Here is a 16780-nt window from a genome sequence, read left to right as displayed (position 1 = left end):
TGTTGATAACTAGGAATGTACGTGAATATTTAGTATAAAAAGATTTTATTGTGCTACAATTATTATTTTTGTAGTTTTTCATTTAATTTATTTCGTAATAGAAAACATTAATGTCACGCCTCGGGATCTGGGTAATGACAACCAGCCTCGTAGTACATTATAAACCAAAACCAGTTTATTATCATAAATTTCTAAAAGTTCGGTGTCTTTACAACTCGATAAAATAGAAACACGCGGAAGCGTTTACAATAAATAAACAACGAATTAACGAACTAATCAAAATTCTCGATTTCACCAGCCTCAAAACTTGTAACGTACCGTATTTTTAAACTAATTTAAAATTTGCGAAAAATAAAATTTTCTTAAATACAAAATAAACTTTCAAATTTGTATTAAAATAACTTACTCGTCTAAAAACATTTGCAATAAAAACAACAACAACCAAGTTTGCCAAAAGTAATAATCATTTAAACATCATAAATCACTTCATGAAATCAGAGTTAAAAATCGTCATGCATAAAATCTTAAAACATGGGCGGTCCTCGGGTTTAGCCTCCTGCGCAGTCCAAGCTGGCTCATTGGTCCCCACCTCTCGTCTCCTCAAAGTCATCCTCACCTGCATCGATCAAGTCTAGTGAGTCTAAAGACTCCACATGTATAAACTGGAGATAGCAAGTACTACATAATAAAACCACATGCATCTTTAAAGTAGGGCTTACATACTTGAAACTTGAACGTAATAGCATAAATATACTTGAAATTTGAACGTAGTAGCATAAACGTAGACGTGCCATCATCATAAGACTTTTCTTAAACATGCTTGCATCATACATACTTGAGCATACATAACATCATTTTGCGTAGAGATATGTTTCAATGCAAGTGATCCATACATAAAAGTTCTTGATCAGACAAAACCACAATACTGGGCTGGCAGGGAAAGTCCACTACCACATACATGAGATGTCACGCCCCGAAACTCGGGATTTGACACCGGCGTTGTTTAAAAATCACACAATCGAAACAACAAGCCTCTTGTAGCACAGTATAAACCGAACCAGTTTATATATCATAATCTCAAATTAAATAGCCATTGTCTTTACAATTACCGAAATAAATAAGACGACAGAGTTTTAATGCAGAAACGTAAATCTAATTAATAATAACTTAAACATAATCGATTTCCTTGAGCATTCACCATCCCCAAAACTGCTCGGATTCTTCCTCCTCAATCTGTTCTTCGGACTTATCTGGGAAGGGTTGTAAGGGGGTGAGTATTTGGGAATACTTAGCAAGTGGGGGGTATATCGAGCACAATTTAAACAACATGCACAACTTTCGAAAATAAAACATGACTTGCATAATATTTTTCGTATCACATGCATAAACACTTACCAACCACTGTGATTTATCTACCTTCTATGGTTTACTGACGTCAGTCCCTAATTTTACTCCTCTAAGGGGGCGAGGCCGTATAGCGGTTATATCCCCCACCGCGTAAGGGTACGTCATGGTTGGGATTCCCTCCCATATACAGTCGACTCCTCACAGTGTTTTAAAAACCGTATGACAATCGACACAAGAAAAGGAGTAGGAAAGAACATGTACTCGATAGTAATTTTCTTATCAAAAACCGAAATCACATATGCATCAAATTCGAAATTTTAAAAGTTTAAAACAGCCCACTTACAGTATTTGGATTGCTAAAGAAACGTAGGTGTTTGGCTTCGAGAATTGGATCGCTTTTTGCTCTTGCTCGGACAGCGCCTTGGCTTCGATTTCTTGCCTAACCTCGGGATGATTTTTTCAGCAAGGTTTCGCCTTGGCTAGCTGCTAGAATTTCGAGTTTTTCAGCTCTAGAATTTCGAGATTTAGGTGTGAGGAATGGCTAGGTATAGTGTGGTATTTACAGGTGAGGGGAATGAAGCTAAACATGGCATCTAAAATCTTACCAAAAATCATGCACAATCACATAAATTTTGATTCAAATACACCTTGCCATTTTCAAAAATATGATGGCTGAATTAAGGGATTTGTTTCCAATTTCCTTGTGGTTTATTCTTGCACAACAATCTTTATGCACAATAATAAGAGGATTTTCGAAAATTGTCAAGTCCATGCATTGATTCCTCTAGCCTTGAATGGTCCTTACCAAATCTTGTGTATCCCCTTGCATTTTTCGAAAATATGCATGCCATATTGTAAAGATTCCAACAATTAATTATCTCCTCATATTTATATCTTATTTAATACAATAATCAAATCTCACAATTTCCTTATTGTTATTTATTTGCATGGCAAAAAAAATCGGATCTTACATCCCTCCCTCCTTATGGGAAGTTTCATCCTCGAAACTCGAGTTGGCTTGGTCTCCAAATAGGTAGGGATATTCCTTCCTCATCTTTTCTTCAACTTCCCAAGTTGCTTCTTGCTCAGTATGGTTAGACCACTGTACTTTGACGTAGGGAATGATGCGTCGTCTGAGGACTTGTTCCTTGGTGTCCACGATTCTGATAGGAACTTCTTCGTATTTCAATCCTTCTCCCAAGTTTCCTTCGGTCAAGAGTGGTTCTATTTCTAAAACGTGACTTGGGTCTGGAATGTACCTCCTCAGTTGGGATACATGGAACACGTTGTGGATCCTTGACATGTTCGGTGGCAGTGCCAGTCTGCATGCTAGCGTGCCCACTTTTTCTAAGATTTCAAAGGGTCCAACATATCGAGGGTTCAGCTTCCCTGCTTTACTGAATCTGACAACTCCTCTCATAGGCGAGACTTTCACATAAGCCTTCTCGCCCACATTGAACTCTACAGGCCTTCTTTTAAGGTCTGCCCAGCTCTTCTGTCGATCTTGAGCTGCCTTGAGCTTTTCTTGGACAATTTTAACTTTGTCCATAGTCATTTGTACTAGCTCGGGTCCCACTAAGGCTTTCTCTCCCACTTCGTCCCAATAAAGTGATGATCGACATTTCCTTCCATAAATGGCTTCGTATGGTGCCATGCCGATACTGCTGTGATAGCTGTTGTTGTAAGCGAACTCAATTAAGGGTATATGAGTGCTCCAGTTGCTACTCAATTCCAGGGCGCATGCTCTCAGCATATCTTCTAAGGTCTGTATAGTTCTCTCAGTTTGCCCATCGGTTTGCGGATGGTAGGCCGTACTTAGGGTCACTTCCGTTCCCATGGCCTCTTGAAAGCTCTTCTAAAAGCGCGAGACGAACCTTGGATCCCTATCAGATAAGATGCTAACTGGCACTCCATGCAGTTTCACGATGTTGTCCATGTACAGTGAAGCCAACTTGTCGAGATTGTAGTTCATGCGGACGGGTAGGAAGTGTGCAGTCTTCGTGAGTCTGTCTACTATCACCCATATACCATCGTGGCTTTGCCTAGACTTTGGCAATCCTACCACAAAGTCCATGGAAATATGCTCCCACTTCCATTCGGGAATTTCCAAAGGTTGCAGTAATCCTCCAGGTCGCTGGTGTTCTGCCTTGACCTGCTGACATACCTGGCATCTGGAGACGAATTCAGCTACATCTCTTTTCATGTCATTCCACCAAAAACTATTCTTGAGGTCCCTGTACATTTTCGTACTGCCTGGGTGGACTGAGAATTTTGACTTGTGCGCCTCTGCCATTATTTCTTGGCGAAGGTTATCACTGTCGGGCACACACAGTCTTCCTTTCATCCACAAGATTCCCTTGTCATCAATCTGATGATCCTGAGTCTTCCCTTCTCTGACATGCTCCTTAAGTTTAGTCAGTACCGGGTCTCGATCCTGGTTTAACTTGATGGTCTCCTGCAGACATGGCTGGGCCGAGAGGAACGTTAGAGTTACCTTGCCAGGGCCCTTCCGACTTAGCGCATCAGCCACCTTGTTTGCTTTACCCGGATGGTAACTTATGGTCAAGTCGTAGTCCTTCAGAAGTTCGATCCATCGCCTTTGCCTCATATTAAGTTCCTTTTGGATGAACAAATACTTGAGGCTCTGATGGTCTGTGAAGATTTCACATTTAGCACCATAGAGGTAGTGCCTCCAAATCTTTAAGGCGAAGACAACCGCTGCTAGTTCCAGATCATGAGTAGGGTAGTTCTGCTCGTGCGGTTTCAACTGCCTTGATGCGTAGGCGATCACTCTTCCCTCTTGCATCAGTACGCATCCTAGACCGTCCTTAGAGGCGTCACTGTAAATAGTGAAATCTTTATTTTCTGCGGGCAGGATCAATACTGGCGTGGATGCGAGTTTCCCTTTCAGTGTCTGGAAACTCTTCTCACAACCGTCATCCCAGATGAATTTAGAATTCTTCTGTGTGAGCTTCGTCAGTGGCACGGCTATCGAGGAGAACCCTTCGACAAACGTCCGGTAGTAACCCGCCAATCCAAGAAAGCTTCAAATATCGGTGGCGTTCTTCGGTCTCGGCCACTCAGTAATCGCCTCTACCTTCCTTGGGTCCACTGACACTCCTTCTCTCGAGATCACGTGTCCTAGAAATGACACACTCCTTAGCCAGAATTCACACTTGCTGAAATTAGCATAGAGCTTATTCTCTCTTAAGGTCTGCAGAGCAAGGTGAAGGTGCTCTTCATGGCTCGTCTCGTCAGGAGAATAGACGAGGATATCGTCGATAAATACCACTATGAACTGATTCAGGAATGGCTTGAATACTCTGTTCATCAGATCCATGAATGCTGCCGGTGCGTTGGTCAGACCAAAAGGCATCACGGTGAATTCATAATGTCCATATCTCGTACGAAAGGCTGTCTTGGGTATATCTTCAGCCCTGACCTTCAACTGGTGATAACCTGTCCTCAGATCCAGTTTAGAAAAGATGGCGGCTCCTTTAAGCTGATCGAACAGATCGTCTATCCGAGGTAGAGGGTACCTGTTCTTGATTGTGATCTTGTTCAATTCTCTGTAGTCGATGCATAATCTCATACTACCGTCTTTCTTCTTTACGAAGAGTACTGGAGCTCCCCACGGGGACACACTCGGTCGAATCTGCCTTTTATCTAGCAATTCTTGGAGTTGTTCTTTTAATTCCTAGAGTTCGGCTGGTGCCATTCTGTAAGGTGCTTTAGAGATAGGGGTCGCACCAGGAACCAGATTGATCTCGAACTCCACTTCGCGGTCCGGGACCGTCCCCGAGAGTTCTTTCTGAAAAACATCTGGGAACTCTCTTACTATAGGGATGTCCTCCAGTTTCAGCTCGGATTTCTCTTTTATTTCACTGACCATTGCTAGGTATATGTCTTCTCCGGATTTCATGGCCTTCCAAGCTTGAGACGCGGAGAGCAGCAACTTCCGGTCCTTGGATTTGCCGTGGAACATGACTTCTCCCCGATCTGGGGTTCGGAGTTTGACTCTCTTCCCCTTACAATCTACTATTGCACTGTTTCTTGCTAACCAATCCATTCCTAAGATTACGTCGAATTGACCATGATCAACTGTATCAAATCGGCGCTAAAAGTCTGATCACTAATACTGATTTTACAATCTCTGTAAATCTCGTCCGTTTCAGTGGCTCTATTAGTAGGTGTGGCTATTCGGAGAGGTTTAGTTAGCTAATCGGGCTTACGTCCTAGCTTCTTAGCAAATCTCTTAGACATAAAGGAATGTGTGGCACCACATTCAAATAACACATAAGCAGGCACTTGCTGAATAAATATGATACCTGACACGACTTCATTGGCGTCGTCTGCCTCCTCCTGAGTCATGGCAAAGACTCTGGCATTAGGTTTGTCCTCCCTTGGTTTACTAGGGCCTGTTCCTGTGTTTGGCCTAGTTCCTCTGTTTGGCCCTGCTGGTCGGTTGGGGGCGGTAGGAAATTCTGCAATTCTGTGCCCCGCTTTCCCACATCCAAAGCATACACCGCTGGCCCTTCGGCATTCCCCGGTGTGTCTGAAGCCACATGTTGGGCATGGCTTGAGTCCTTGATGGTTACTGGCGGAGGGTTGCCCTGAGGGAGGTCCACCCGACTGATTGGACCTCTTGAACATTGGTTTCCCTTGAGAGGGCTGACTGTTAAGGGGTCGCTTGTTCCTGTTTTCCCCTTCCCTTCGACGAATGTCAGCTTCGGCTCGGATAGTCGCACCCATCAGGTCTGAAAAATTTGCAGGTTGGTAGACTGCTAGAGCTGACTGAATCCTGCTGTTCAACCCCTTCTTATTCTCCTTGATCTTGTTCTTGAGCGCTTCACCCTGTTGAGTCAGCTGATGGTTCACCTTGGCAATGCAGCTTATAGCCTCACTCAAATTTTTCAGTCTCTTTTTGCTCCTGTTATTCAGCTGTTTTTCTTCCTCCAATTCTTTGCGATAGCGCTCCACATCCTCTCGCAACTTTCCATTTTGATATTTGCACTGTTCTATGACATCTCTGAGGTCCATGTTATCACTCCTAACTAGTTCACCTTGATAGATCGACTGGTTAAGGCGGACTTGAATCTCTTCTTTCTCAGCAGTTAAGGTTTCGACCTCACTCCTCCTCTAACTCAATCGGGCTCTAAGTCGCCGAATCTGACGGGACTGATAGTGAAGGGCAAGCTCCTTCAGACGAATGGCAGCTTGGGCACGGGTGTGGGGTTGCATAGGGGTAGATGAAGCCATTTCCTGAAATCAATCAAAAAAAATGGACAACCTCTTTTTAAATCAGTTATATCATATCATAGAAATTTTTATCATAGGTATAATATCTAGAACGGCAAAACCATTAATTCAATATCTCATTCAATCATATCAATAAGGAAGTTAAATTTAAAGATGATTATTTCAAGAAAAAAATTATATCTTAGACATCAAGATTATTTTTCCTTTCAGTAGGTCTACAACACGGTTTTGAGAACCAATATAATGAAATTTAAATACTAGATTTATATATATATTTCCAAAGAATTGGGCATTGTATGTATTGTTCTTCTGTTGCATTCCAGTTATTACGTACGCTATATATGCAAATTATCTGCTCTATCTATATATAAAAAGTGTGACTTTAACTATGTATATATTGTGGGTGCTGTCTTTAAATGAGTGTTGTTGGAATTAATTTGCATGTGTAGATATATCATAAATGCTAATCATTTATGGATTTTGACTTTCACTCTTATATTCAAAATTATTTTATTTTCTAGTTTTCCGTCAAAATAAATTAGGAGGGGTTAAGTTGGTGAAAATTTTTCTAAGTAAAGTCTATAATAATACATAAATGAGAGAGTTAACGTTGAAAAGTAGACCAATTATGGGTATGCCATTTTATCATATAAAATAAATTCATCATCGTATCCAATATTTATATTTTTGATTAAATTTCTCTTCTTAACCAAAAATGTGTTGATAACTAGGAATGTACGTGAATATTTAGTATAAAAAGATTTTATTGTGCTACAATTATTATTTTTGTAGTTTTTCATTTAATTTATTTCGTAATAAAAATCATTAATGTCACACCTCGGGATCGGGGTAATGACAACCAGCCTCGTAGTACATTATAAACCAAAATCAGTTTATTATCATAAATTTCTAAAAGTTCGGTGTCTTTACAACTCGATAAAATAGAAACACGCGAAAGCGTTTACAATAAATAAACAACGAATTAACGAACTAATCAAAATTCTCGATTTCACCAGCCCCAAAACTTGTAACGTACCGTACTTTTAAACTAATTTGAAATTTGCGAAAAAATAAAAATTTTCTTAAATACAAAATAAACTTTCAAATTTGTATTAAAATAACTTACTCGTCTAAAAACATTTGCAATAAAAACAACAACAACCAAGTTTGCCAAAAGTAATAATCATTTAAACATCATAAATCACTTCATGAAATCAGAGTATTAAAAATCGTCATGCATAAAATCTTAAAACATGCGCGGTCCTCGAGTTTATCCTCCCGCGCAGTCCAAGCTGGCTCATTGGTCCCCACCTCTCGTCTTCTCAAAGTCATCTCCACCTGCATCGATCAAGTCTAGTGAGTCTAAAGACTCAACATGTATAAACTGGAGATAGCAAGTACTACATAATAAAACCACATGCATCTTTAAAGTATGGCTTACATACTTGAAACTTGAACGTAATAGCATAAACATACTTGAAATTTGAACGTAGTAGCATAAACGTAGACGTGCCATCATCATAAGACTTTTCTTAAACATGCTTGCATCATACATACTTGAGCATACATAACATCATTTTGCGTAGAGATATGTTTCAATGCAAGTGATCCATACATAAAAGTTCTTGATCAGACAAAACCACAATACTGGGCTGGCAGGGAAAGTCCACTACCACATACATGAGATGTCACGCCCCGAAACTCCGGATTTGACACCGGCGTTGTTTAAAAATCACACAATCGAAACAACAAGCCTCTTGTAGCACAGTATAAACCGAACCAGTTTATATATCATAATCTCAAATTAAATAGCCATTGTCTTTACAATTACCGAAATAAATAAGACGACAGAGTTTTAATGCAGAAACGTAAATCTAATTAATAATAACTTAAACATAATCGATTTCCTTGAGCATTCACCATCCCCAAAACTGCTCGGATTCTTCCTCCTCAATCTGTTCTTCGGACTTATCTGGGAAGGGTTGTAAGGGGGTGAGTATTTGGGAATACTTAGCAAGTGGGGGGTATATCGAGCACAATTTAAACAACATGCACAACTTTCGAAAATAAAACATGACTTGCATAATATTTTTCGTATCACATGCATAAACACTTACCAACCACTGTGATTTATCTACCTTCTATGGTTTACTGACGTCAGTCCCTAATTTTTACTCCTCTAAGGGGGCGAGGCCGTATAGCGGTTATATCCCCCACCGCGTAAGGGTACGTCATGGTTGGGATTCCCTCCCATATACAGTCGACTCCTCACAGTGTTTTAAAAACCGTATGACAATCGACACAAGAAAAGGAGTAGGAAAGAACATGTACTCGATAGTAATTTTCTTATCAAAAACCGAAATCACATATGCATCAAATTCGAAATTTTAAAAGTTTAAAACAGCCCACTTACAGTATTTGGATTGCTAAAGAAACGTAGGTGTTTGGCTTCGAGAATTGGATCGCTTCTTGCTCTTGCTCGGACAGCGCCTTGGCTTCGATTTCTAGCCTAACCTCGGGATGATTTTTTCAGCAAGGTTTCGCCTTGGCTAGCTGCTGGAATTTCGAGTTTTTCAGCTCTAGAATTTAGAGATTTAGGTGTGAGAAATGGCTAGGTATAGTGTGGTATTTATTGGTGAGGGGAATGGAGCTAAACATGGCATCTAAAATCTTACCAAAAATCATGCCCAATCACATAAATTTTGATTCAAATACACCTTGCCATTTTCAAAAATATGATGGCTGAATTTAGGGATTTGTTTCCAATTTCCTTGTGGTTTATTCTTGCACAACAATCTTTATGCACAATAATAAGAGGATTTTCGAAAATTGTCAAGTCCATGCATTGATTCCTCTAGCCTCGGATGGTCCTTACCAAATCTTGTATATCCCCTTGCATTTTTTGAAAATATGCATGCCATATTGTAAAGATTCCAACAATTAATTATCTCCTCATATTTATATCCTATTTAATACAATAATCAAATCTCACATTTCCTTATTGTTATTTATTTGCATGGCAAAAAAAATCGGATCTTACATGAGATCCTCGTTCATACTTTAACGGGTGGATATATCCCTGGTCATGCTTTACCGCTTTCAAATTCTGATCTAAACCCGGTCATGCTTTACCGGGGTGCAGAGGTTCTCGACCACGTTCATCGACTTCCAAACACATTCATAATTTGGTGAAAAGACATTTAGCATACCTCAAAAATTTTAAAATATTTTCTTTTGCACGTCGAACAAACTTACATGGCGTTGAGTAATTCGTTGGATCTCGCTTGGGGCCACTGCTGCACATACTAACATGAGTTCGAATACCTATCTTGCATAACTTAGACGTATAGTCATTCTCACACCCAAAAATGACGAAACATTCTAAATCTCTCGGAACTTGACCTTGTTTAATCATTGTACTAAATCATAACATCAAACCCCAAAACAATCCCAAAAAAAAAATTTTTAATTTTTTTTAAAAGGACACAGACCCCGTGAAAGGGTCCGTGTCGGGGTCCGTGTAGATGCTGGAAAATCGCATTTTGAAGGAAAAATGGACACGGACTCCGTGTAGGGGTCCGGGTAGCTTCTGGACTTGCAAACTCGCGAAAATTCACTAACTTATTGATTCATTCTTCCAATCCAATCCTAGAGACAATGAACTAACACCTCGAGACTCATCCTGGGATGCTATTACATTGATTCAAACCCGTACAAACACCCCAAACGCTCCCAAGCATCGACAAGCAACTTCAATACAATAATAACTCGTAATTCGACATCATTTCGCTTCTTACGATTTCTATTACATCTCAAACCATTCCCGACCAAAATGAAACACCAAATAACACCTAAATACATCCCGTAACATATTTAAATGCAGTAGCACAAGCCCGGCGATGCCCAACGAAGCTTGCACCAATAAAACTTCAAGAACACATCAAAAACACATTTTCAGAAAAACGCAGTTTGAGCAGTCCCACAAAAACGATCATTACTCACTCATTTCTTATCCAAATATTTCGAACTTACTGTCAAATCAAAGGTATCGAAAAGTTATACGTTTTATATGTTGAAATGTTTTCCAGAAAATCGACCGAAAAATCGCAGTATTTAAAATGACAGCAAATTTTAAGTTTTCAGATCTAAAATCTTTTCAAAACCGATCCAACAAATTTTTGCTCAAACGTTACGAGGGTTGATCCGAAGCGGAAACGGTGCGAGGGTTGATCCGGGACGAATGTGGCACGATTTCTTGCAACAAAATCAAGTTGCTGGAAAAATTCGAGGGAGATGGTGGCGGCTGGAGAGAATAACAAGAACCCTAGGTTTTTCTTAAAAAATGAAATGAATAAGTGTGTATGCAAGTGTGTGTAGAGAACGTGTGTGTGTGTGTGTATAAGGAGTAGAAAAGTTGTTTAATTTAAGGGTTAAAAATATTAATTAAAATTTAACCCACACTAACTTTAACAAAAATCCTTAATTAAAATAAAACACACACTAATTTTATAAAATTCTCTAATTAACAAAATAAAATTCACAATTGCTAAACTTTAAAGGTTTTAAAAATCTTAAAATACTAAATAAATAAATTAGGCTTGAAAATGCTAAAAACTTAATAAATCATTTAAAATGCCCCAATCCTAACTTAAAATAAAATACTATATTTTAAAATTGCCAAAAATCGTCGCGGTTCTCTTTTCCTCGATCCCGCATCGAATAATCGCCTGAAACATGAAACTCAAGAAATATTTTAACGTGCATCGTATAAACAAAAATAATTTAAAATAATGCAATTTCATAAATCATACATCTCAAAAAATCATTTTAAATTGATTAAATAAATTAATAATTAAATAAATGCATGAGATTTACGTGTAGTGATTTTGGGCTCTACATTCCTCCTCCACTTAAATAAATTTCGTCCTCGAAATTAAATCTTACCAAACAACTCCGGGTAGCGAATTCTCATCTCTGCCTCGATCTCCCAAGTGGCCTCCTCTACTGATTGATTTAGCCACCGGACTTTGACCAGTTTGGTAACTTTGTTCCGAAGTCTCCATTCCTGTCGGTCTAGGATTTGGACAGGTCTTCCTCATATGACAGATCTGGAGCCAAGTGCAACGGCTCAAAACTCAAAACGTGCGAAGGATTCGCTAGGTACTTCCTCAGCATCGAGACGTGGAACACATTGTGTACACTGGCCAGATTCGGCGGTAGAGCTACACGATAAGCTAGTGTCCCAACTCTGTGAAGAATCTCAAACGGCCCAATAAATCTCGGACTAAGCCTGCCTCTCTTCCCAAATCTCATAACACCCTTCATAGGTGCTATCTTCACGAAAACGTGATCACCTACGGCAAAATCTAGATCTCTCCTCCTCTTGTCAGCATAACTCTTTTGACGACTCTAGGCGATCTTCATCCTGTCTCGGATTTTGACCACCACATCTGCAGTTTTCTGAACAATCTCTGGACCAAGTTCTGATCTCTCACCGACTTCATCCCAATGAATTGACAATCTGCACTTCCTCCCATACAATGGCTCGTAGGGAGCCATACCTATAGATGATTGAAAACTGTTGTTATAGGTAAACTCCACTAGAGGTAGCTTTGATTCTCAATTCCCATGAAAATCGATCACACAAGCTCTCAACAAATCCTCCAAAATCTGGATCACACGCTCAGACTGGCCATCTGTCTGCGGGTGAAATGCTGTACTGAATAGCACCTTCGTTCCCATGGCTGCATGCAAACTATTCCAAAAGGACGATGTAAATCTCGGGTCCCTGTCGGACACAATAGAAACTGGGATCCCGTGCAATCGAACTATCTCCCTTATATAGAGCTCTGCATACTGCGTCATGGAGAAAGTCGTCTTCACTGGCAAGAAGTGTGCGGACTTAGTAAGTCGATCCACTATAACCCAAATGGAATTTGATCCTCTGACTGACCTTGGCAAACCAACAACGAAGTCCATGGTGATATTCTCCAAATTCCACTCGGGGATTGGGAATGTCTTAAGCATTCCTGCTGGCCTCTGATGCTCTGCCTTCACTTGTTGACAAATGAGGTATTCAGACACAAATCGGCGGATATCTCGCTTCATACCTGGCCACCAATAATAAATCTGCAAATCTTTGTACATCTTGGTACCTCCTGGGTGGATAGAATACGGAGATGCATGTGCCTCTGTCAAAATATCCTCTTTGATCAAATCAACACTAGGCATCCACATCCTTCCTCTGTACCTCACAATACCATCGGACACTGTGTAGAGTACACTGCCCTTGGCTTCATCCTTCAGTCTCCATTTCTGCAACTGCTCATCTGAAGACTGACCTCCACGGATTCGGTCAAACAAAGAAGACTGGACTGTGAGATTAGACAGCTTAGGTGCTCTACCCTTAGGATAAACCTCTAACCCAAATCTCTGAATCTCTGACTGAAGAGATCTCTGTACTGACAACTGTGCTACGACTACAACTTTTCTGCTCAAGTCATCTGCCACAACATTAGCTTTCCCCGGATGGTAGCTAATTTCACAATCGTAGTCTTTTACCAACTCCAACCACCATCTTTGTCTCATGTTCAGCTCTTTTTGCGTGAAGAAATACTTGAGACTCTTGTGATCAGTAAATATTTGGCATTTATCTTTTTGCGTAAAGAAATACTTGAGAATCTTGAATATCTGACATTTCTTGCCGTACAAGTAATGTCTCCATATCTTCAACGCAAAGACGACAGCGGCTAACTCAAGATCATGATTCGGGTAGTTCTTCTCATGCACCTTCAACTGTCTAGAGGCATAAGCTATAACCCGACCATGCTGCATCAAAACTGCGCCTAAATCGAGCTTAGAAGCATCTGTGTATAGTACAAAATTGCCTTGACCTCCTGGCATGGCTAACACTGGCGCTGTGATAAGAGCTTGCTTCAAAGTATCAAAGCTCTTCCGGCACTCGTCACTCCAAATGAATTTAGCATTCTTCTTAGTCAATGAAGTGAGTGGCACTGCTATCAAAGAAAATCCCTGAATGAATTTCATGTAGTAGCCTGCTAAGCCTAGGAAACTGCGGATCTCTGACGCATTCTTCGGCTCAACCCATTCCTTAACTGTTGCTACCTTCGCTGGATCCACCTCAATGCCACTGCTAGAAATTACATGACTCCAAAACGCTACCTTCTCCAACCAAAATTCACACTTACTGAATTTTGCAAACAGTTTGCGACTCTGCAAGACCTGCAAAACTGTACCCAAATGCTGACGGTGCTCCTCATGGCTCTTCGAGTATATGATAATGTCATCAATGAACACTATGACGAACTGATCTAGGTAGGGCTTGAATACTCGGTTCATGAGGTCCATAAATATCGCTGGAGCATTCGTCAGTCCAAACGGCATCACTAAAAACTCGTAATGCCCATACCTGGTTCTGAAGGCTGTCTTATGAACATCTGTATATTTTACCTTCAGCTGATGATACCCTGATCAAATATCTATCTTAGAGAACACTGTAGCTCCCTGCAACTGATCAAACAAACCCTCGATCCTTGGAAGTGGGTATTTATTCTTGATCGTCCCCTTGTTCAGTTCTCGGTAATCGATACACAGTCTCATGCTCTCATCTTTCTTTTTTACGAAGAGTACTGGGGCGCCCCATGGTGATAAACTAGGGCGAATGAATTCCTTGTCAAGAAGTTCCTGAATCTGCTATTTGAGTTCTAACATCTCAGCTCGAGCTAGTCAGTACAGTGCCTTAAAAATTGGCACAGTGCCTGGCACAAGATCAATAGTGAACTCCACCTCTCTCTCTGGTGGAAGGCCTATGACGTCATCTGGAAAAACGTCAAGAAAATCTCTGACCACTTGAACATCAGATATCGACAGAGTGGGTACGTCAGGTGCAGAAGTAATACTGGCCAAGAAAGTCTGACACCCCTTGTGAATAAGTCTTTGTGCCTGCATGCAAGAGATCATGCGAGGGAAACTTCTCCATCTATCTGGCTCAAAGAGAAACTGCTCCATGCCCAAAGTTCTTACCAACACTGACCTTTTCTAGAAATCAATAAGAACTCTGTTCTTCGTCAGCCAATCAATTCCCAAGATAATATAAAATATTGGCATCGACAACACGATTAGATCGGCATACACTAGGTGGCCTTGCAGCTCGAGATCGATGTCTCTGACCACGCTAGTAGCTAATAATTCATTCCCTGATGGGACTGTCACTGAATAACTCACGTCGAGTCCAATAGACTTGACGTCCAGATGATTAGCGAACGTCTCCGATATAAAAGAGTGAGTAGCCCCTAAATCTATCAAGGCCTTCGTGGCTACTCTCTTTATAAAAGTATTTCCTGAGAGACGTTGGTACAACATAAAAACTTATATCCCAAAAATTCTAATCTTAACCTCAAGCACAGTAGAAATCTCTACACCCAGTCACCAAGATTACTAACTAGCACACTAATAATCCCATATAAAATCGAAACATGCATGACAAAAATTATGCGGTGCTGAATTAAATAAGTTACCAGTCAACAGGGTCGTATTTGGGTTCGCCTCCTCTGCTTGCATGGAAAACACTCTTTCCTAGGTTGGCTGCCTCCACTGTGGGCATTCTTTCAGCATATGATCGCTGGCTCCGCATTTGAATCATTTGCCCGATCCAAATAAACAGTGTCCCATATGCTAGCGGTTGCACTTCGGGCACACTGGGTACTCACTGGGTCTCTGAGGAGCCCTCTGTTGAGGAATAGGACCCTTACCTTTCGGCGGTCCCTGAAATGGTCTCTTCCCCTGCTGTCCCGGGAAAGGCCTCTTAAACTGAGGTCGCTGCTGCTGCTGCTTCTGAGGCGCGTGATAGGGCCTCTGCCCTGACTATCGACCTCAATGTCCCTCTGGTCCTGCTCTGCCACCAAAGCTCTCGACACGACAACTGCATAAGTCGTAGGACCAGCAACTCGAACGTCACGGCGCAAGATCGGCAGCAACCCATCCATAAAATGCCTCAGCTTCTCCCGGGCATCATTTGCAATCAGGGGCACAAAGTGACACCCCGTCTCAAACTTCCTGACGAAGTCTGCCACGCTGCTGTCTCCATGTCGCCGCGACATGTACTCCCTGGTCAGGCTGGAGCGTACTTCTTCAGTGAAGTACTTGGAGTAGAAAACCTCCTTGAACCCATTCCACGTTAGTGTTTGTAAGTTCACTGACACTGATGCGCTTTCCCACCAAAGTCTGGCATCTCCTGTCAGAAGAAATGTGGCACACCTGACCCTGTCTGCGTCCTGCAGCTCCATAAACGCAAAAAATGACTTCGATGGACTTAATCCATCCTTCCGCTATCATCGGGTCAGTAGTCCCCGAGAACTCCTTTGGATCCATCCTCTTAAACCTCTTATAAACTGCCTCCGGCCTGGGCCTCGCCCCTCTGTCTACTGCAGTCTGGTTCCCCGCAAACTGTGCGAAGAATTGGGTCATCCTTGCAAGCATCTGAGCCTGCATATTTGGGAATGGACGAGGAGGAATGACCCTCTTCCCATCTTGAGCTTCCCTATTCTCATCCCTTGCTCCACGGTTAACCATGCGTCTAGGAGGCATACTGTTCCAAAATTCGCCCAACACGTAAACCCAAGATCCATGAACTTACTATTAATATCATAAGATGCACGTAACTTGAACTAAAACATGCACATGCTGAAATCGTGACTTGATGCTTACTACGTAAAATAATTTAAAATCTTAAAACTTACAGACTTGAGGTTTGACTTCGTGAGCTTCTCGCAACTTACAGTAGGCATAACCCTTTACAAGAACACCGCTCTGATACCAACTGTAACGTACCGTACTTTTAAACTACTTTAAAATTTGCGAAAAAATAAAAATTTTCTTAAATAAAAAATAAAATTTCAAATTTGTATTAAAATAAGTTACAAGTCTAAAAACATTTGCAATAAAAACAATAACAACCAAGTTTGCCTAAGTAATAATCGTTTAAACATCATAAACCACTTCATGAAATCAGAGTATTAAAAATCGTCATGCATAAAATCTTAAAACATGGGCAGTCCTCGGGTTTAGCCTCCTGCGCAGTGCAAGCCGGCTCATTCGTCCCCACCCCTCGTCTCCTCAAAGTCATCCTCACCTGCATCGATCAAGTCTAGTGTGT

The 16780-nt window shown here is 41.0% G+C and overlaps 1 protein-coding gene across 1 annotated transcript; it reads right to left on the bottom strand.

Annotated features, from left to right (window-relative positions):
• Positions 1 to 2314: 2314 nt before the first annotated feature.
• Positions 2315 to 2902, bottom strand: LOC142504319 (uncharacterized). Its single transcript, XM_075617201.1, has one exon. It carries the CDS (start codon positions 2900 to 2902, stop codon positions 2315 to 2317), a length of 588 nt encoding a protein of 195 aa, XP_075473316.1.
• Positions 2903 to 16780: the final 13878 nt, after the last annotated feature.

This window comes from Primulina tabacum, chromosome 9, assembly GCF_025594145.1.
Source record: "Primulina tabacum isolate GXHZ01 chromosome 9, ASM2559414v2, whole genome shotgun sequence".
NCBI classification, from domain to species: domain Eukaryota; kingdom Viridiplantae; phylum Streptophyta; class Magnoliopsida; order Lamiales; family Gesneriaceae; genus Primulina; species Primulina tabacum.
This window is presented reverse-complemented; position numbering and strand designations above follow the sequence as displayed.

Coding starts and splice junctions, on each gene's coding strand:
- LOC142504319 (XM_075617201.1), bottom strand. CDS start 2,902: ATGACTATGGACAAAGTTAAAATTGTCCAAGAAAAGCTCAAGGCAGCT.